Source organism: Malurus melanocephalus, unplaced genomic scaffold (genome assembly GCF_030028575.1).
Source record: "Malurus melanocephalus ecotype Western Australia unplaced genomic scaffold, MMel_1.1 scaffold_14, whole genome shotgun sequence".
NCBI classification, from domain to species: domain Eukaryota; kingdom Metazoa; phylum Chordata; class Aves; order Passeriformes; family Maluridae; genus Malurus; species Malurus melanocephalus.
Window position 1 is genome coordinate 404971 of NW_026623246.1, and position 23142 is coordinate 428112.

The window sequence follows — 23142 nt, forward strand, 5'->3', positions numbered from 1 at the left end:
AAAATAGCTTCTGCAACAGTCCATCTATCAAAATCTCAGCTTTGAAGAAAACAACAAAAACAGTCATGAATGTTCTTCAGCACAGCCATTTTCCACCTCTTACAAATCAAGAGCAAAAGTAGTGTAAAATGACACACAATTTCCCTAACAAAACAAAAACAAACAAATACCAACATCAAAACCCAGCTCAAGCAAGGTTAAGGCAGCAGGTCATACAGATTAACCTGGGGACAGTAGAATCCGAACTTCAACCAACCAGCCTGAGTAAGAAACACCAAGAAATCTTTCCCAAACACTCCCCACACCCTCTTTTTTTCCCCTATTTTTTGCGAGTTTTACAAGTACTGGGATGAAGTGTCAGGTCACGGAAAGCTGAAATTCAAAAAAGAACACAGCAATCTGTCAAAAACTAGACAAAAACTAACTTTTAAAAACTAACTTTTAACTATGCCATGAGGAAAAAAATGCATGACTGAGCAAGTTCATGTGTAGTTCAAATGCTAGGTAGGAATGAATATTATTCAAACAAAAAATAATGTTTAATAGTTCATTGATTATCTCCAATCATCACACACTGATGTTTAGATGATTATTGAGGGCCTGAAGGGCCTGTTTCCTCCTTTCTGGGAAAAGGGGAAAAAATTGAATATAATGGMGCTGTGCCAGGTGGCACAAACTGATATGATGAGAATAAAAAGAGCCCCACATGGCTTCACCAAGCTCTGAGCTCAGGCTAGCTATGACAATCTTTTCTATGTAGGTAAATAACATTCCCTTCTGATTAAGCAAAAAAGACTGCTTTTTGATTGGGATCAAATACTGCTTGAACAGCTGCYCACTGCAGATACCGAAGTGCGTGAAACAGTGTAATCACAAACACCAGCAGCAGATGAAGATGCTCATGCTCAAGCTGCCTAGCAGCATCCCTCATCTGAATACTATTACTCCCCCAGCTGAAAGAGTGCACAGTGTTATGTGAGCACACCTCATCTCTACCTGTGCAAAAGCAGCCAGGCAGTGACTCCATGCACCAACACTGCTCAAGTTTTGCTGAAAACCAACTGGAGTTATCCAAACTGTGGAAGAGAGGCCTTGCAGTAACTGCTGTGACATCCAAAGCTGACTATGCTAGCTATGAAAGGAAAATGTGGTAATAGTTTAACTGTAAGGAAGAAACAGTACAAGGAATATGTTATAAAATTGCTTATCAAATAAAATACAGATGCCAACACACATGGCACTAAAAGCATACAAGCAGGGCACTACCACAGCCCAGTGTATATTAAATTCTACATAGCCAGAGCACTGGATAGGCAGATGCATTGTGAAATCATTGTTTCTGAGAAYATAGACAAAGGTAAAACACTCAGAACTTCTGGCAGTTCAACTTGAATCATTACTGTTCGTATTTTAACAACAAATGCTATGAAAGCAATACAACTCTACGCAGAATAATCTGGCACACTGTATACTTCTTGGCTCTGGTATGGAATTTTGACGAAATATGCAAGGCTTAATTTCCCAGACAGGTACCCTTCCACTAAAAAAATAATTAGTAAAAGTTTTATAATTTTTTCAAACACAGAAATCTTTCTACTCTTTACAGCAGCAGCACCTTCTAGCCAAGTACAAYGTGGAAAACCAGATTTGAATGGGACATAATCATGCTAATACCATATGTCACAGTTTTTCCTCACTTGCTACTTCACYGGAAAGCTGATGGAGTCAGGCACCTCTCAGTGGTGCTCCGTGACAGAACAGAGGCAATGAGCACCAGCTGAAACAAAGGAGATGCCTTCTGAACATCAGGAAACTTTTTCACTGTGAGGGTGAGTGCACACTGGCACAGGCTGCCCAGGGAGGTTGTAGATTCTCCATCCCTGAAGAYACTCAAAAGGTGTCTGGAAATAGTCACCAGGGCCACCAGGTCTAGATGGCTCTTCCTAAGCAGGGACTAGAGGTACCTTTCAAACTCAACCACTCTGTGATCCTGTCTTCACACTATTTCAGTGTCTACATTTCCCCAATTTGATGGATATTAACTATACTTATTTCTCTCCTTCGACTTGTCTCAATATTAACTTAACAAAATTAAATTCATATCAATTGTATATGAGGGRTATGTACAAGTTAAAAAAACAAGAGAGAGACATGGATAAGATCTTTATGCCTGCAAGCTTCTCTCTTCTTCAGTTTTACAAGGTGGTCTAAAACACYACTGTTCTAAGAAACAGGACCATGTGCAAGCCACGTTTATTTGGATAATAGAGAAGGAAAGTGTGAGGGATTATCAAGTTCTAATTACCTTAACACCAACTGAATAAAAATTAATTGGTTTCTTTTSTGACCACTGGTGGTTTTCTACTGCTAAGTGCTTTCAGCATCTCTGCTGGTAATGATCCTATATGCTCAATCTTTATTTTGTAAAATTTTAAATTTTGTTACTTTTTTTTTTAACTGGGTTTTTGTACAACTGCAACTTTCACTGAACTCAACCAGATGGATCAAGCTGYTGGGTTACAACCCCATCTATGCACATGGCAGTAAAGGCCACCAAAATGGTGTATTTCATGAACTTTAATATTTCAGTTACTCTGGCAGATAAAAAGTATTGAGAAAATTGCACAATATTACTAACAACAGTGAAATACTTGGAAACATCCTCTGATGCATAATGATGAAGTCAAGCAGARCTCAGCTTTAAGATGAGGTCAGTGAAATTCAAAAAATGCTTACAAGGTGAAAAGATGAAAATCCAGTCTGTTCCAGTACCATACTCCTACATGTTCAGAGGGTTTGTGATTCATACTCTGAACTGCATTCCAAGCATTTTTAGTCAAACGCAGAAGTCAACATATTGCTGCACTTCATTACCTTTCCCTACAAAGAGAGTTGTGGGCCCATCTTGCACAGCACCTGTAATTTCTGCAGTATTACATTCACAGATTGGAGGGCAGAAGGGCCAGCTTGGTATTATCCACAATATAATATCAAGAAATTTCACCTAGTCCCCACTCCTGTTCTGCATACAAGCACCAACTGCAACCATGCAGACCAAGCTACTCACTCTGAAAACAACATTCTGCACATCAGAAAGGAGAAATGAGACAGCCTCCCTTTACTTTCAGCTCACAAATATTTGCTTTCCATGTTCAGCAGGTAACAATTATTCTGYTCCAGGCTGAATGCAAAGCAGACAAGCTAGGCTTATGAGACCAAAGCAGTGGGAAAAAAAAGGTAAAAAATAAAAAAAAAAATCAGTAATCCAAGAATCAAGTACAGGCTATTGGTGGTGCCTATAAYAGCTCTCAGAAAGTCAAATAAACACAGATGACTAGTGAGGAAATCTCAAGTTTATGTAATATACAAAATCTCGAGACTATCAGCAAAAGCTACTAAGTGCTCCAAAGTCTACAAATGGCCCCCGAGGAAATAATTCTAAAATAATAATAATAATAAACAATTAACCAGAAATCACAAATTGCATTTATTCTGGCATAAGACCTGTATATGTCTTGGATTTAAATATCTGTCTTTCTATTAAAAACATCCATGTCTGTTCATGCTGGGTTTAAAACATGACCAGAAGATGTTTGCTAGATTAACACCCTTGCTATCATGTTTTAACTCTTTAAAGAATCACACAATAAAAAGTCAGCATCTGATTCTCATCAGTTGACAATAAGGTCTGTTTTTTTTAATTAAAAAATATATTAACTTTTCTCCTCACTCATAATATAAACCAAGAAAGAAAGTAAGGAGTTAAAGCTGTTTGGCAGCTGTTACTTTAAACTCCTTCGGGCTTTACAATTTGCAGAGCATATCAGTTCCTCCACCCTGGAACTTTTTAAAAATACCCAAGTAGAGGAATGTCACAGCAGCATCATCTGCTATCAGTACAATAGTCAGAGATATCATACAGCAGAGGACCTCCTCCTCCAAATCTGTCACTTGTAATAAATTATGGTATAGCCAAGAGCTGGTTGAGACCAGACAGAGAAATCAAAATTAGGAGAATATGTAGAATCAGACATGACCTATATAGAAGTGACGGGTCAGGCTGAAGAGAGCAGTATGATGTCTTAGAGGGGGAAAACATGCAGATGAGGGACAAGGACAGAGCCAATGATACTTGGTGAAAAGGACAAACAASAGCATAAACCTTGAGCACCATTAATAAAAAGCAGCAGTTTGAGGCAGTTTTCAAGCACACAACACACTGGYTTCTTGTTAAGGGTGCTCAGAAAGTAAAGACCAACATATGGCACTAAAACCCAGCCACAGCGCATTTACATCAGAGACAAAGTCTGCATTGCAAGACGTCCTGGGCAAGTGCTATACAGCAATCAGATACTGTCTTTGAGCAGAATACCTCAAACAGAAGGTTTTGCACAACTAAGAAAAAGAAATGCTTATGTTTATAATTCTTCAAACAAATCCCTTTTTCCATAAGCTCCCCTTTTCCACACCTATAGAGAAAGGCTATTTCATCATACAAACATCCCACCGCTACATCAAGCCCCTGTATCTGGGCAATAGAATACTCCCTCAAAGCAGAGAAACCCAACCTGAATTGAATAAAGAAATTAATATTTAAWGATAGATAAAATGTTACCCCATCATTTCACAACCTTGCACTGTTTACTTTTCTCTATTAGTATCCACTTCTATAAAGCCCAAGCTGTGARAAAAAACTAGTGAACACTAAACTATCATTCAGCTCATACTCAGTACTGCAGGACAGTAGCTCTGAAGCACTCCTGAGCATGCCAGCCTTTGGCAAACAAGAATGGACACCTTCTTCACTTATCAGTTTAGAACAAGCAGACAAAGCCAGTGAAACACCAGTAAGTGCCTTTCATCCATTCTGTTTACCTCTTTCAACCAYCTGGATTTTCAGATGAACTTCTGCATTACGTGCTTTTCTCCGCTGCATGGCTTACAGCATTTGAAGTGGTCACAAAGCAGAACTTCTATTTCGCTCCCTAGCAATGGAAAACACTAAAAGCCACATCACCTTGACAGATTACAGCCCAGCAGAAGCCCAGTGACAATCTGGGGCCCTCACTCACTAGTGCTAYCCACAGATATCTAAGAGCCAAGCAATTACAGTGGTTGTGAGCAGTGCAGGCCCAGCATCTGCAAGTACCAAGAGCAAAACAACGAGACATTTGTTCCAAACTCACGCAGCAAGGCAAAAACAACTGCAAAGCAGCCACCTTTCTTTTGAACAGGGGCCAATGAGATTAATTTTTTTTTAAATTTCCCGAATGAGTTCACAAAATGTTCGTAAGAATCATCCTCTTATTTTAATTATTGCACAGATCCATTCAATCTGGATGCTTTACACAGTAAGCAACAGCAGTGGGGCATGGACGAGGGTGAAGAACAGGAGCACAGCCAGCTTACTGTTTTCCATTCAGCCATACCAGCCCACACTGAAGAAGCTGCAGTTTAGGATCCTCAGCTGACACAAAGCCAACACAACAGACCTTCTAAGTCTGGATGCAACATGTCAAGAACACAAAGGACTGCCCAACATGACAGCAGTTGGTAGCCATGAGATACCGCCACGCCTGTCAAGCTAACCAAGCTTCCCTCAAGTATGAACAACAAAGAAACACAATGCTCACTACAGCCTCATCTCTGCACATCCCTCTGTGGTAGGGAAGGCCAGCAAAACACTCTATYCCACCTACACATTGAGCATCACTCTCCAGGAACTACTGAGCCACCAAATCTTTCTCAATATCTTGTGATGGGGATTAAGAAGCTGGGAGAGGAACAAGACACATGGATTTAGAGTCCTTCAGAAGCTGAAATGCAGCTGTTTTTCAACCACCTGGAAGGACAAGTTGAAACAACACTGCCAAGTTGTCAGGGACTTACWAGCAGGGACCAAACTAACTCGTTTATGCGATGTAAATGTGGCACTTAGAGACATGGTTTTTGTTGTACTAGATGATCTTAAAAGTCTTTTCCAATCCAATAGATGATCTTAAAGGTCTTTTCCAATCCAAATGATTCTACAATTCTTTGAGTAAACATCCAMGTAACAGAACCTCTGCACAACTGGAAACACAGGTCTGAGGCAAGTTCGAGTCAATGTGACAAAGCATAAAATGTCTCCAGAAYCGACACAAAGATGGACAGCCTCCAGAAAAAATAATCAGGAAATAACTAAGCAACTCTTAGCAAAACTCCCTGATGAACYATTAATCTCTTTCATACTTTGGCCTGAGCACGCTCCTTGTTCTAAAGCAATCAAAGCAGCACRCTGAGGAGGACGTGTTCATCTCCTCTGAAAGTCAAAGTCATCATGATTATGTGAAGAAATAACTGGCCACTTCACCAAGGTCATTAYCTACACCAAAACTGCTGGCAATTGAAATGCTGCTGTCAAAAATTACAAGTATGGCAAAAGATTTAACTACCAGATATATTCTGAAGGGATGGCTTGGAGCGCTTACAAACCATTAAAAAAAAAAAGTCATCAATGTTCAAGACACATCATGTTACCTCAAGATGTATCTTTTTATTTGACATCTATATTCCTGCTAGAGAAAAATGACAGCATATCAGTTCCAAACAAGTATATAGAAACAGTTAGAACCCAAGGACCTACTATCACTACCAAAGGGAAAATCTACCAGTACTGACTTTCAGTAATGTCATTTAGAGAATAACACATCTGATTCAGCATCTGGTAAATTTTTAGGATATCTTAACCACCCTACTTATCTTAATACAGATAAAAATATAAACAGTAGGTCAGCTCTCCATTTTAATGCTAAAMGTACTTGTGTGTCTAGAAAGGCTAATTTTTAAAATTATCAAAGGCACCTTCACAGCCTAAAGGCTGAATTGTCTTGAGCTACTAGAATGATAAAAAGTTTTAAGTGTTATAGTTTTATGCAAAATATCTAACAGTCTAATATTAAAATGCATCTTTTCTGATAAAGTTAGAAATTTCTAAGAACTCCCAGYAACAGTATGAAATACCATGAAAACTGCAGGAAAAAAAACCAATAACCAGAAGCCAAAAATGCTTAATTAGAGGTCTCAGATTGATTAAGAATCCTGAACAAGAAAATACACCTACCCATACACACAATTAGTTCATATGCTTCTACCTGCTAGCAAGGGTTTGTTGAAAATCTACTGCTGTGAACAAGAAAGAACAAACAGATCTGTATGCATTTGCAAGCCAAAGCTGCTCTGAACAAAGCCAGTGACCAGAAACGACAGCACAACTTCTGGTGTTACTGAAACAGCCACAGCAAWCAAACGACAAAACTGAAGCTAAGTATCCTGAAGAACCCGTTAATTTCACAGAAAAAAAATTACCATTTAGGAAGGACAATCATTGTAAGTTGTTCAAAATACAGAGTATCATGCCATGAACATATAACTGAAAATGGTGGAAAATGCATTACAGTTTTACTACTGTGAGGTAAGCTTTGATTTGTACCATATGGCCTTACAAGACGAGCATGTGTGCACGTCTGCACATGTGTGCATGAATGCTGAGGTCTCCAACCAACTGTGGCCATCCCAGCTTCCTCACAGAAGGAAGAAGACAGGAGGATTCCAACAAATTCATAGCTTTTCAAGAGTCATTCAGAGCAACTGTTCRTACTGACTCACAATTTTTGCCTCAGAAACCTGGTAATTAACAGAAAGTGAGAAACTAAGGTGTGACGATAACTAGGTATTAGATTGATACTAATAATGATGCTCACATTTGCTCTTCTTTTTACAAGGCTTAAAAAACCCCTCCTAATACCTAACAAAACTAATTCACACTAATATGTAAATAMTTCATTAAAACAAAAGGGATCAATGGACTTGCCAYTACATTCTTTTCCTTTYCCCTATTCTTTTTAACAYAGTCCTTTTATTTTGCCCTCAGGCTAAGAGGTCCAGTGAATACACAGCTACCTCATAAAAATCACAGGTCATMAGTCTGGGTTTAAAGTAATAAAAATGTTAAGCCAAATACTATACTAAAATCATAGAGAATATTGACAAATTCAATTAGTTATCAGCAAAATTCCTGAAATCACACTTTATCAGTGTTGTCTCACTCTGAATTAAAATAATTGCATSCTATGATATTTTCTGTGTTGTAACTACACACAAGTATTGACTTTTTAAAAGCACCTTGACTTTGAGGTGTTTTATCCTTCTGCTACTTCAGAGCATGAAATGAGATTCTGATGTTATCTGCAACATCAAGTTTGTGAGTATGTTTGAAATACAAATTTGTTTACAAGACTGCTTTAAAATGTAGGTTATCTTCTGTCAAAATGAAATAAAGCTAAAAATTGAGCTTGACTCAGTAGGAAYGGGAAGGTGAGGGAAAGTGCAAGAAGGAAAGGAAGAAGGACCTTATACTTGTAGCTGGAATCCATTCAAAATGCATTTCCTATATAGGAACTTTAACACGCCTTCCTATCACCTGTATGCTTTTGCTTTTTGCCCCCCTTTTTAAAACCTTTTTAGTTTCTTTACACATATATATTCAGAAACAAAGCTTGCCATTCATTTTGGGGACAAGGTGTTGTGCACATAAAAACCTCCCTCAGATTTGAACATCAGTGTAGCAGGTGGGGGCTCTTCTGCCTTGCCAGGAGGCTGAAAGCAAGCCCACACTGCTGACACATCACAATGCTGCCCACTGCCAGGCAATGTTCTAGCTTTATCCTTTACGCTCATGCAAGTGTGATGAAGAAAAGCACAGAACTGCAAGRAGAGGGGGAATAAATCTAAACAATTTCACAAGGTTCCAAGCAGAAACTTCATTACTAAGTATTACCAAATTCATTAACAGTTCCCCAACCACTGAAGTAAAAAYGGCATGAATTAAGAACAAACTTGTGTGGGCTTGATTTATTTCCCAGCCCTGACCTAGACAGAGTATCACCATGGTCACTGCACTTTCTCTTTACTCCTGACCTGATTTTWTGCACAACAAACACCTCCCTCATCCTGTGACTAGAGAACAAGCAACAAACCTTTYTTTCCCAAGGAAGATAGACTCTTATTAATTTGAACTTTTATTACACATTCAAGCTATAAGAACARCTTGAAAGATTAAACTCTGCAAGAGAAAGTGCTGTTCCTTTTGGCAAACATACCCATCGCTCTCAAAGCCTTTGGGCCATTAAAAGCTCTTCTGAATTTTAACATTTGGAGTAATGAAGGCTGCATTTTACTGTCTCCACAGAGACAYACCAGAAAGGAATGACCTGCAACCCAATACTGTCAGATACCATTTGTTTATGGCCAGACCCTAGATGAGCACCAAGGCTCTGTCAGGATGGAGTATTTAGAGTCTACCCTTACTAGCTGTTCACTTGTACAGCAGCAGACAGAATGGCATGAAGTAACAGTGAGGCTATGAGACTTTCCACCCCACGTCAGCATCATGGTAAGGAAACAGTGCTGTACATACACTTTGCCCCCCATTCAATACACTACTTCTTGGAAATGCTAACATCACCACGGGAAGAGAGAGCACCTGGACTGAAGAAACACCTGAGAGAGTTGGCCTTAAGAATTTAAGCTTTAATATTTTGTGCCATGCAATTAGGCTAGGGGTAAAGGAAGATGACACTTGATCACTCCAAGCAGCTCACTGATGCAAGACTTGATTCTTGAATGCATCAGATATAAAAAAGCATCTTTGTTAATGTGCAATYTTCTATGCTAAGCAAAGATTCTCTGCTACTCTGACGGAACCTAGAGGTCTATCACTTACTTATGTGTTTGATCTTGAGAGCTTATATACATTTTTAAAAAAAAAATCCTTTTCACCACGGAAAAAGTTATGAAAGTACACTTTAAAGCATGCATAAACTTGCACATGGGAATAACCATTACCTTTCTAGGAGCCCACCACAAAAACTGCTCTACTCTTTTTACTTAAGCCCTCACCCCTCAAGGCTATTTTTCTGTGCACAGAAAGTCAGCTTATGACATGACATGACACTRCTCTGATCCCCTGACAACATCTGCTGAGAAGGCTCACTCAGCTCTTCAAGCAGCAGTAGTAAACCACACTGTAAAAAAACCCCAACAAATGAAATAACCACCACCGCCCCAAGATTAACTGAAAGATAACATACAATTGAAATTACTAATTAAAACAACATTTTACCAAGATTCTGAACAYAGCTAAAGAATGACAAGTAGGTTTTGCTGAGGTAAAGCTTCACAGAGCAGCAAAGTATTCATACCCGACCTTAARAAGGAAGGAAGGCCTTATCAAATGTCTGGAAAAACTAGGGTTTTCAAAAAGATCTTTAGTATGTCAGATTCCCTTCCTTCAACAACTGATTTTTAAATTACTTTTACTAATTTAATATTCCAAAGCCYGCTGCAGTTATACCTCAATAGCTTACAGCAATAAGCAAACTTGAAATTCATCCCATTTGAAGTTCTAGCTCCTACTGCTTTAGGCTGCTTGAAGCAACTGTATATTTAATTTTCATGTAACATGCTAACAACAATATTTACATTGACTGAGTCTAATGCTATAGTTTCTTCTGAAAGTTTTAACTAGCAGTATACTAAAGAATGAAATAAAAACCCCTTCATTCTTATTGTTAACTTTTGAAGAAAATGTGTCTTCAAACTGAGGTGTTTGTACTAGCAAAAATATAACAACCCCCCCACACAGGTACACCACAAAACAACAAAAATACAATTCTCATTTCAAACAACTGTGTTCCTGGGTCCTGTAAATCATACATCATGAACCTAGAGAGTGGCCCAAGCTTAAGGTACTTGCCAGGACTTCAAATGCTGAGACAAGCTGTGTTGCAAGAATATTCTGGGTACTAGAAGTGAAGCTAAAAGAGCAAGTATATCACTGTGCTTCACTGTGTCTGTCAAAGTTATTACTCCAAGTAGCCTTTTTAACTATGGTAATATTTGTCCAGCTCAGCATGCTACTCAGCAGGTTTCAGAACTTGCCAGGAGCACAATACAGAGGGAAGTGAAGAAAGCTCCCATYTTGAGCTGAAGGCTCCCATTCTGCAAACATAATGCAAGGCCTGGAMAAATTAATCTCCTCCTGACCAGCAATGTGCTCCTGCCCTTGATCACCTCACCCCCTACAGACCATCAGTACTGTCCCCAGACCTGCGGGATCCATTTAYTTCCCTAGCAATCCTTGCCCAACTCAGAGAAATAAGAAAACGCCATGAACACTCCCTAGCACACTTTCCTGCCTGTCATCAGCAAAAGCAAACTAAGTCTTTCAAGATAGGAGAGGCCCAACACTGGGACAGAAGGAGGAAGGGTAGGACAAAGAGTGAAAAGTTCTTATCTCTTAGCAGCCACTCTAATCTTGGATACATCAATCCAGAGGGGTGGTATCTAAGGAAAGTAAGGCAATTAGGTGAAGGAAGGTGGGAATCACTCTGGCTGACAAATCAGAAAGGAGTGACCAGACACTACCAGGCATCATGTGCTAATCACAGCAAATCCTACTGCCAACTTGCTGGCAAAAGTTACTCTACCACAAGGCTATGGTAAGAGCTAGTACAGCCCCACATTTCTTTAGCATTAAAATGAACTAAAATATATTATTTTCCTCTCATGYCATTTTAAACATCCAGAGAAAAAATGACTCAGGTACTAACTCATCTGCTGCCCTACAGCTGGGAGAAACACTCACAACCACTACACAGTACACTTGAGCTGAAACTGTGGRTGAAAGTCTATTTAAACTTCCGTGCAGGGTACAAACTGGAAATCCTAGGCAGGGACAAAAACCTGTTCTGATGAAGATGGAGACAACTGCAGCTTGAAAGCACCTCAAATCATCAGCCAGCACCCAGGTCCAGGTCTGCCACTATAATGCARTTTTTTTCTACCATAAGCAAATAGGTTTTTCAAGAAATTCTTTATGATTTTACTTTGAGCAATGGGGTGGTATCATATTTCCAGACAAGAGCAGTTTCCTTTAAGCAGTAACTTTTAGAACAGTTACTTTTCTAAATGCCATGACAGCATTTAGAAGTCTTATGCTTTAGTTCTACAAAAAAAAAAAAAAAGTAATCCTGCATCATCTGGCACTGATGCCATGAAGTTCTTGTTTTCCCTTATCAGTTCCTCCCAGCYCTTTCCTCTGCACCAGCAATAGCACTTGTTCAATTTCTGATGAATCCTATCAGGGAAATGATCCAGGTGAAGACTGTGAAGATGCATGTAGGAGTTTTCATTTGGGTAATTTCCTTGATCTGGTTTACCACATTGCTACACAAATACCAATATGAGAAAACAGACAAGATGAGAGTAATGATGCAGTTTAATCCAGAATAAATCAACCCATGGGAATACAAAGCTAATTAAAAACATGGCAAAAACATATAGGCAAGTCCAAACAACTCTACAMGCCTGTTTACTTGTTTCTAAACCTTCCTTTTTGTTTATTTACTCTTGGGAGTGAAACACTYAGGCTTATAAGCATAATGCTACAAAGACAAATGGTTTAGAAATGTAAATAGACAACAACTCTKCTTTGAGTCTTGAAAAGCACATAACCCAGACAGGTAATCCAACAGTGTGTTCCTCTACATAGTTTATTACACTGTATATATTCAGTAGCTCAAGGCCAAGCCAGAGGGCAACACTGAGGGAGGATTCATCTGACTAAATGGGAATACAAATGATGTTGTGTAGGCTGCTATGCTCCCCTGTGGAGATTCACACAGCACGATACATCAGACCAAATGTGCTTACACCAGGTGACAGGAATGATACTYGGCTCCATTAGCTGAGAAGATTGCATCTTCTTGTCTGTAAAAGGACCATGGTTGACTCACTACAATGCAGACACTTGAAGACTGCAGACACCCAAGTGAGATGAGATGCATCCTACCCTGGATGACAACTGCATGTACCTCACATGAGGAGTATTTGGCATGTACAGACTGAGATATGAGATGTTAACCTTTCACTTTGGACAACTTTTCACAGTATGGTAAAGCGCAATAGTTGGATAAAACTGCTGATACATTAATTTCCTCCCAGCAGTAGTACAAATRCAGCTTTTACCTTAATTTATTGCTGTTCTTTTAGAGAGTCTCACAAAACCACTGTTGCCCTGTCAGTATATGCCTTTGCTTACAAAGGATGAAAGCCACCATGTTTCAGTAATGACAATCACAAAGGTGGGATGAAACAAGAGGGAGYAGCCAATAGCATTATCACATCTATTAGTCACTGCAGGAAGAAGAAAGGGTTCTGTTTTCTTGAACAAAGCAGGAATACTTTATGGCTCTACCTCTGATTTATCTTTGCATTTATGGACCATCAAGGTGAGCTCCGCTTTGTTGTTAAACATRGTATTGTATTACTYATACCTAGCACATAGTACAGCAGCYCTCAGCACTGCAGCAGCTACAACTAAACTGGAAGCATTATGCACCTCATTAGATTCAGCTTCTTTGTTGACCCCAAGTTGAAAGGATGCTGCTACTTCCTTCCCCTTGGCTTCCCCTCCGTGCTCCATTTCCTCTCTGCTAACTTCAGTTGCCACTGTGTCTCCTCCAAGCCTGGTTCCCACAGGCAGAGAGGCTGAGGGTGACCCCTACAAGTCACTCCAGCACCAGCAAGGCCTGCGTGGTGTCCTCTACACTGCCATGTGCTCTCCCCTCTCCATCTGTAAAGCACCCATTACAGCAGCAGTTTGCCATGGTGCAGATTCCCACTCAGTGACAGGGAGGTTTCACCYCTCAATGTATGAGATGTTTGTGCCCTGCCTTCATTAACTCCTACTTTAARCATACATTAATAGCCACAGCAGCTCTATTTAAATACACCCACTCCCCCAAGTAGCTAGTGATGACCCACAAGTAACAGGGAGTCAAATTTAGAGACTATACTGCACATAAATGAACTTTTCCTTCAGTTTTTCTCAGGATCTGRTGCTCTTTAAGCTAGCAAGAGTGGCATGGGTATATCTGAATCAGAACACCAGCATTTTACAGAAATGAAAATGTCACTCTATGTTGAAACATACTTAAAAATATTTCTTTCAAGGGGCTCAGACATGCCATTATGTCAACCGTGATTTTGTCTTACTATTCTGAAGTGGAGGATTCAATGCACTTAGCAAAAGCAACAAGAAATTACAGTATGTTCACATTCTTATGGGTCTGTATTAAAAAATACGTATTTTTCAGTTTCTAATAAAACTAAAGATGGTATTCGTAGAAAGTAAGTGTATAATGCTTATTACCCATGCGCAGCAAGCCAGATACTACATTAACTGAAAGCCAAATGTAAACCAGCTTTCAGAATAATGTTTCTGGAATTTCTGAAGGAAAAAAAAAGCATTCAGTTCACTTTGGCACTTCCTAAAACAATTTTTTTAGTGTACATTATTAACATGTATTGCACTAGTACTACTAAACTGATTTTTTCTAATAAATACAACCATTTACACAGGCTTCTTGACTCCCTTGTTTGTCCTCCCTGGCATGTATATGGTAAAACCACTGGGTCCTGTGGGAGAAGCAGAATACCAACTTCTKTCAGAAGTTGCCTTTCTTCAAATCTAAAGGCAGAATAGATACATACTGGAGCAAAGATCTTACAAAAAATTGAGCTTGTGTAAGGTAATGAGTGTATAAACCAACAGAAACACTGAAAGTACACACTTTGATTTCTACTTGCAGGTAATTTTGAGAGATTACTTAAGTTTGCCTTTGGCTGACTGGAAAAAGAACTCTCCCTAAATTATAAGTCTGAGGTTTGCAACAACTGTATTGATCCAATGTACTGGAATTTGAGATATGGAAAAGAAGCATCACTCCCAGCCACACTGCTATTCAATGGCCAGATATCAGAAGGGCTGTTCAGAAATGCTATTGAAGCTGAACCTCCACCCTGCCAGGTACTGCACATTTCTCTAATGACATGACGTACAAACTGCATTTCCTTGGCATGCATTTTCTTCTTGGTTTTCTTCCTGTGCCAAGACTGGCTAGTGATTGCCCACAGAAGACAAGGGTAAAAAACTAATATGAAGTTTGTACTAATAGGAAGCAGAGTGACATTTCTGTTCTTCCATTTACCAAAACCACTGGAGATTTCTTATCTTCTCCAAAGACTCTAAATGCATGATTCTTCTTCCTTCCCAGCACACAAATACATATAGCCAAGCTTCTGTTAACCATTACAATAAAAAAATCATAAGAATACATTACATTGCTACCAGAAACTGCTATTTGAAACTGTTCACTTAGCCAAAAGTTGGCACAGCCATAACTAAAAGCTTCATGAAACCAGTGTTAGTCTCAAGCAGGAAAAGGCAACAGTGTGGTATTTCAAAAAAAAAAAAAAGACAAAAATGAGGGAACAGGGAGAAACACATAGCAATTAACACCATCTCAAGACACAAGTGGGCAAATGACTATACAGAAAGCCAGCATATGAAATTGTCACTTCACAAGTGCATAYATGTGTTATTAAAGGTAAGCTGGATCACTTAGTGCAAGGTACTACAAGCCAAAATGGTGAACACAGATGCTTAGGAGAAAAAGACTGCAGTTTTAAACCCTCAGATCACCTAGGTAACTTGTTCACCTGACTGAGAAAATCAGTTACTAAGAATTGGAAGGCACTAGTGTTCAAGACAAACCTGAAAAAAAATCCAGCCAAAACCTAGTGCTTACCTGGATCTGATAATCGATAAAATCAACACATGCCTCATCCTCATTAACATTTAATAACACTATCTAATACYGAGTAAACAACTGGCTCCTCCACTAAAATAATGCAATCTTTTCTACTGCTTTGGAGCAATTTAGCTTCTACTCTGAGGAGTCCATTTGTGGTCTCAATGAAATAAACCTTTGGATTTGATGGTCATTAGCAATTTGTATCTGAATGAGAAGAGACAGTACGGCAGTGCAAGAGGAAAGAGAAACACTATAAAGATTATTTCTGCATCACCTAAACTTTGCCATCATTGTAAAAACTGCAAGCTTGGGGTAAAACTAGTATAAAAACAACAACAACAAAAGCCCAGAACTGGAGGGTCTTGTCAGAGCTGTTCCTGTGCTGTCCAGAAAAGCAGACTCCACAGMATGTCCAGCTGAAATGGTTGTGAAGTTAGCTTCCACAAAGTAATGSAATGGCTGCTTGCAGGCAGGCAATTCCGAACAGCAGCACTCAAGCATCAACCCTCCTGTCCTCCATGCACACAGAGGGAAAAAACACTGCAGATTCTGACTAAGCAGCAACATCTGAATTTTTATTCACCATCRTACTGGGAAAAAGATTATCTGCTTAATCTCATTCTGGGATTGTGAAGGTGGGATATCCTGAGCATATTCATCTACCAGTAAGCTAGCTAGTATTTGAACTGGGTGCATTTTATTACTTAAATGTTCTTTTATTATTCATAACTTCTTAATTTTGAGTAACTAACAGAACAGGAAGACCAACTGAAAAGTGAGTTAAAACCAACACACACTGCGGCGGACAAACGTAATACCAGTTTTCGGCACTACAGCATAATATTCTACGACTTCTCTTAAAAGACCTSCTTAGCTACAAATTAATGATCCTCAACTTCTACTGAGAAGCAAAATTTACAGGCAATGAGGAAATTTAATCCCTTCCCAAATTACACTGATTATGCTTACAYTCTCCTGGGTTAATGTTACCTCTTCTTGTAACTCTTAAATTCCTATTTGCCAGGGGTCTGCTGTTAGGTTTTACACAGGACTTATTCATGTGAAAAACGCGCACTATGTATTTTGTGTACTCACCAAACAAATCACCAATGCMAATAAGAATTCAGTTTAAGGGTTAGTTCGGAAGTTTTTTTTTGTTTATTTTAAAATTTCCACACATTCACTTCAGCACTAAAACAAATTTAAGTTCTACAATGCCTATTAGAAAAATTAAAAAACAGAACCAAAACCAAACAAAAACCCCTCAAAACCATAATTTAGTCCTCATGTGAAATACCTGTCAGGTTTTATGCACTTGAGAGAAGTTAGAGAGGTAAAGGCTTTAAAGCACACTTTCATGGACATCTAACAGCCTCACTGCTGGGATTCRAAGCACCAACATTGACAAAAGTGAACAACTCATCTGTGAGAATTTTACCGTATTAAAGAAAACAAGTTACTGAAACTTAGAGGGTACCTCTGCAACCTTCAGAGACCACAAGAGACCTGCATTAAAAGGTCATTCAATTTTCTAAATACAGTGCTAAGTGCAGAGCTTAATTACCAGTACTTTCCATATTCACAAATTATGTAATCAGTCTGGCTGAGGAGAATTTGAAGCTGGGACTGTCTGAACATATGTCTGAGAGCAATGAGGGAGAGAAATGCTTCATGCAAAGCATCCCACCTCATCCCTTCCCTAATGAGAACACTGACTACAAATTCCACCTTCAAACAGCTCCAAATCCAAGACCCATTTATTTGGTTTGTTAACATAGACMTGGAACATCTTAATCAAGTCTCATCTGATCYGTCCCACCACAAGGAGGGTTCTCCACCCTAGTCTCATGTAACCTGTCCAACAATAAATACTGCAGCTGAAGCAATTATTCYCTAATGGAATGCTCTGGCTTTCAACCTCTACTTTCATTTCAATCCCTTGGTTTTYAACTAGTCTRTTCGAAGGGAAAGTAAATTGCCTGSAAATATTCCTGAACTTTGGCAATGGCCCTTTATCTGTACCTACAACTATGACCRTGGTACTAAAAGGGCAAGAAGGAAAAACAGCTAGTTTTGTGTGTACACAAACTGGGAATGTACCTGGTTTTCTCCAGAAAATCATCATACCTGATGTTCAGGAACTTATTCAAGGCCACAAGCTGGCATCACAACTTTCAAAAAAAGATTCACAGAAAGTAACTAGTAACTAGGAAGCAGAATACATGCTTAGACATAAGATYAGCTCTACATATCCCCTTGTACCTATGTACATGTCCCAAGAGTAAAGACTGGGCTTGAAATCAGGCTTTGCAAAATGACACTATGAAAACTCAGATGTTCTTGTATGGAAGATAAAATTAGCTATTTCTATTTCCATAAAAATGTTCTCTTCTCACTGACATAGCTGCCATTACTCAAATAATCTGCCATCAGTCTTGATGTGGATGCAGCAGCTACAGAAACAAGCCTTTCCATGCCATCTGAATTGAGCTTGACAATAGAAGACAAGATTGACAGGGCAGTTGAAAGGCACTAATTTTGTCAATACCTCACCACTTTGATCACACATGAAGGAGATCTTCCACATGATACAAAAATTGCAATAGAGTTTGATATTACCTTGGTATCCAAAGTGCTAGCTTCATGGGCCAAACACAGCCTGTGGTTTTCTGGCATGCTCATCAGTATATCCTGAGTTTAGTGGCCTTTGAGTTATAGTTAGTGGTTCTTATACCAAAAYAGCTATTGTTTTGTTCTTTATAAAAGGCAGAATCTGGTATTACATTTGATGTCAGATTGCCTAGCATGGTAGGTTTTGCCCCAAGACACCTTTACCTTTTGACTCCTCTGTGTGYGAACACATGCCCACCTAGATTCTACACAGTGTACCACGAAAGAGAGTCCAAAAAGGCCATTCTTAACTTTTTACTTCTAGCAGCAGGCATTGCCTACTGATAGTTACAACCTATGGGAGATGGGATAGCTCTGAGGAAGCAGGACATAAGCGTACCCTTCCCATGGTACACTGTCCACCCCCATCACAGCGGAAAGGGTGCTGCCAGCCCACTGCCAGGAAGGCTCAGCTGGTGTATGATCGCTCATCCCCGGTGACACATTTAGCCATTCGACAATACGTGCCACAAGGCCAACGCTGACCATAGAGGAGGATGCATTTCCTTTTAACACATCTTGTACCCCTACCTAATCAAGTTTTCTGCATCCTGACATACCCGTGGTCCTGGCAGGCGCGATGCAGCCGCAGGATCCCTGTCAGACCCCGACGGAGGGGTTGCCCTCCTGCCACCCAACTCAAGGCCGAGGGCAAATGGGGCACGGCGGCGTTCTCGCCCCCTCCCTGAGCTTCCACACGGGGGAGGGCTGGAGGGCAGGTGCACCATGGCACAGGTAAGGCTCGGGGCTGCGCAGCCCAGGGCAGGACCCGCAGCCCGGCGCAGGAGCACCAGGTGCCCCCGGGGCTTTCGGGCAYTGCCTCGCTACGGCTTCTGCGCCCGCCCGGGCACGGGCGGAGAGAGAGAACGACCCTGCCCGGCCGGGGAGCGTCTCTGCCCGGCTGCCCAGGGGCAGCGGTGACAGACCCCGCCCGGCCGGCGGGAGCCACCGCGCCGAACAAAAGGCCCGGCGGAGGCCCGGAAACGTCCCGGGGCCGCGGCCGAGCCGCGCCGTCAGCCCGGGGGGCGAACCCCAGCCCGGCGGCCCCGCACGGCCTGCGACCGCCGGTGCCCCCCACCCGCCTCTCACCGCCGCGACGGGCCCTGCAGCGGGCACCGTGAGGCGCGGGGGAACCGGGGCGAAAGGACGCGATGCAACAGCTCCGGCAGCGCCGAGGGACGGAGGGAGGGACCGAGGGGGCAGCACAATGAGGCCAGCGCAGCCCCTGCCAGTAACAAAAGCTCCCCAGCCGCGGGGCTGCCTTCGCTTCTCCGGGCTGAGGGGYCTGCGGCGGCCGGTGGGCGCCGAGAGAGTCTCACATCACCGCCCCGCTTCCCCGCCGTACCCCGGCCSGGCCCCCCGCACAATGCAGCCCCGCCACCCCGGGGCCGCAGCACAAAGCGGGCCAGTCCCGCCGCCCATCCCGCACCGACCTTGAGCCGCCTCGGGCGCCCCTAAGGTTTTGGTCACCGCCTTCCACACGTTGCAGCCCAGCAGGCAGAGGAGAAGCGCCGCCGACCTGCTCATTTCCACCCGCCGCCGCCAGCCGCCGCCAGGGAGAGAATCGCCGCCGGAGCCGCTGCCCGGAGGAGGAGGAGAAAGAGCCGCATCAGGGGCTGGCCCGCTCCGCGCCTCCCTCCATGTTGCCGTGCGCTGCCCCTCCTGCTTTCTCCGCCTGCTGCATTGTCGTCCCGCCGCTGCGCCCCGGCTCCGCGTCCCGCGCTGTCCCCCCGGGCGGGCGGGCGGCGGGGGTGGGGGGGGAAGGAGGGGAGGCGGGAGGGCTGCACGGCCCCACTGCCTGTCCGCCCGGGTTTATTCTTCAATTCCGCCCCGTTTATCGCCCCGCTCTCCCCGCGGGAGCGGCCCGGGCTCCCCGCCCGCCCCTTAACCCTTGGCGGCACCCCCTGCCCTGCCCTGCCCCGCGCCCGGCGGCGCAGCGCCCCCTGCCGCCCGCGCTCCGCCCTGCCCCGCCGCGGGGCTCCCCGGCAGCGCCGGCTCCTGGCCCCGTTCCGCCCGGGGCAGCCGCGTGTCCCGCCAGGCAGCCCAGCCCATCCCGGCCCTGCCCCGGTGTGGCCGCGCTCACCTGCCGCGCTCACCTGCCGCCGGGTCCCGCCCGGCCGCGCCCGCCGCCCGCTCTCCCTCCCTGCACGGCTGCAAAATGGCCTCCCCGGCGGTGCCGGCACCGCTTGCCTCCCACCGCAAACAGCGGGAGGGACGAGGGGGAAGGCGGGCGCGGTGACCTGCTCTCCGTACGGGTGGGACGTGTCGGGTCGCAGGGTCCCCCGAGGCCCCGCTGCCACGCGTGACCTCCGGCCGGGACCCCTGCCGCTGCTGGAGTATTTAAAGCGAATTTTAAAAAACACATCAAACCAACCAACCACAGAGCAACAGCACATGCACCCATCCACTGGTTTTAACACAAAATAGTTTAAAAAACGCTATAGCAAACTGCACAGGAACGATGAACTCTGGGCTGGAAATCGTGGCATTGAGGGCTGGGACTGGGTACGGTGGCTCTCACCCCGCACCGTGCGGAGCATGCCAGGGGTGGCACTGGGGACGTTCTGCCGAGGGCAGGGCACTCTCCCTGGGGGTTTCTCACTCGGGTGGTTTGCATCTTCTCTAAAAGCATCTCTCAGCTTGCTTTTCTTCAGGCCAGTGGAGGCAGAACACAAGGGCACAGCAGTCACTCCTCCCTTCCCGGTCTCTGTGAGCATTACATGTCCTAAGGGAGGGAGAACAGTCGCTCCTCATGTTTCCTCCAGCACGGAGATTGCTGCTCCAGACAGCTATTATGGCAAGTCTTTACACAGCTGTGCAAAGCAAAGCCTCTGCCCCTCTGCCTCACGGATTTCCCACGATCTGCTCCCAAGCACTACCCAGTGCTTCAGTCGGCCTGTAAGACTGAAGTTTGTATGCCTACAAATTTAATCTCTCACTGAGGTGTCTTAAAGTTTCAGGATTTATTTGTAATATTTATTTTTAAATAAAATCTTCCAATAGAAATGCAATGTGTTACAGATTGATTTTTTGAAAGCAGTATCGTTGTTTATTTTGTCATTTCACCAAAGTAGCTACATCACAAGCTATAAGCACCATGGATTTTATGAAATTCTGATGCCCCAGAAGTGATAAAGCTGATTTTACATATCATTTTTTGAGACACTTCAATTGATTACGATTTTTTCTCTTTGTGAGAAACAAATATGTTTTTTGAGTGTTGATAAATACTCTGTAGACACTGCAGCTTTATCTTTGACTCCTGAGAATTTGGAGGATTTATTTGCAAAGATCAGMCCCATACAAAGTACAAAAAGGCTATTCAGTTCACAGAGAAGACTAAATGAACAAATACAAGTCATGTGATCTTACTCCTGCTTGTCATAAACAAAGATTTCAATACTGTAAACTCATGGTTTGTCTTAAATGTGCGGCAACTTGTTCCTAAAGGAAAAAGGTTGGCATGTGGCAAATAAAGCTTTTCTTCTTTCACTTTTTGAGATCCCATTTCCCTTTCTCTGGATATTCATGAACTTAAATTAGCATACAGAGGATGAGCTTAGAACTGGAAACTTATGTAAAACCTATTTCTGTCCATAAGGAAAGATAGAGCAATTTGTTACAAAGAGGAAAATGAATGTTCCTGTTTACAGTTATATTATTTTCACCAAAAAAAAATCAAAGATACAACCATTCTCGCAACATACAACAACTAAGGCTGGAAAGAAATGAGATCTTGCACAGAGAAATCACAGAATCATCAAATGGTTTGGGCTGGAAGGTTTGGGATGAAAGTTTCAATTCCCCTGCATAAGCAGGGATACCTTCCACTAGACCAGGTTGCCTAAAGTCCCATCCAACCTGTCCTTGAACACTTCCAGGGATGGGGCATCCACAACTTCCCCRGGCAATCTGTTCAAGTGCCTCACCACCCTCACAGTAAAGAATTTCCTCCTACTATCTCATCTAAACCTACCCTCTTTCAGTTTAAAGCCATTCTCCCTTGTCCTAACACTACATGCCCTTGTAAAAAGTTCTCTCTTGCAGCTCCCTTCAGGTACTGGAAGGCACAATAACGTTTCCACCAAGCCTTCTCTTCTCCAGCTGAACAACCCCAATTCTCTCAGCCTGTCTATATAGGAGAGGTGTTCTAGTCCTCTGATCATCTTCATACCCCTCCTCTGGACTCTGTCTTATCTGGGGGCCCAAGGGCTGTTGGCAGTACTCCAGGCAGGGTCTCGTGAGAGCAGAGGGCAGAATCACCTCGCTCGCTCATCCTGCTGGTCACTTCTTGTGATGCAGCCCAAGGTACAGCTGGACCTCTGAGCTGCAGATTTTGAAAACACAAGCTGTGTACAGTAGCACACACTCCTTCATTCCTCTTTATTTCAGCCCAGATATCCTTACAGATTATGCTGGGCACACAGGGCTTGTCTCTTACCTGAGTAAGCTAAATTTATATATATAATTACATGGCAGCACTCTCATAAATGCTGCTATTCATGTAATGGAACTGAGCTATTCCTCCAAATACTTCTTTTAAAATGATCTTTTCTCTGTTGCTTCAGTGAGCATTGAGGCATCTAACACTGACATACTGCTAATGCCACTGATTCCCGGATAAAAACTCCCTGTGACACAAGGGATAGTTGACATCTTACAGCTCAGTTCAAGTCCTCTTCAAACTTAGGCAAATATCAGTTAGACCCCAGTCACGTTTCCATGCCTGTTTTGCTGACACCCATTGGCTAGACACCGTTAAAGCCAAAAAATG

At 42.6% G+C, this 23142-nt stretch overlaps 1 protein-coding gene across 2 annotated transcripts in view; it reads right to left on the reverse strand.

Moving 5' to 3' along the window:
* The window catches only part of FAM171A1 (family with sequence similarity 171 member A1), an 87100-nt gene extending 66859 nt beyond the window's left edge, over positions 1–20241 (reverse strand). The window contains exon 1 of one of the 2 annotated variants that reach the window (XM_057383253.1): positions 19802–20241. In XM_057383253.1, coding sequence (XP_057239236.1) covers positions 19802–19895 — 94 coding nt within the window. In that variant the 5' untranslated portion in view covers positions 19896–20241. The remainder of the gene's footprint in view (positions 1–19801) is intronic. The other variant, XM_057383245.1, reaches the window with a different exon arrangement.
* Positions 20242–23142: the final 2901 nt, after the last annotated feature.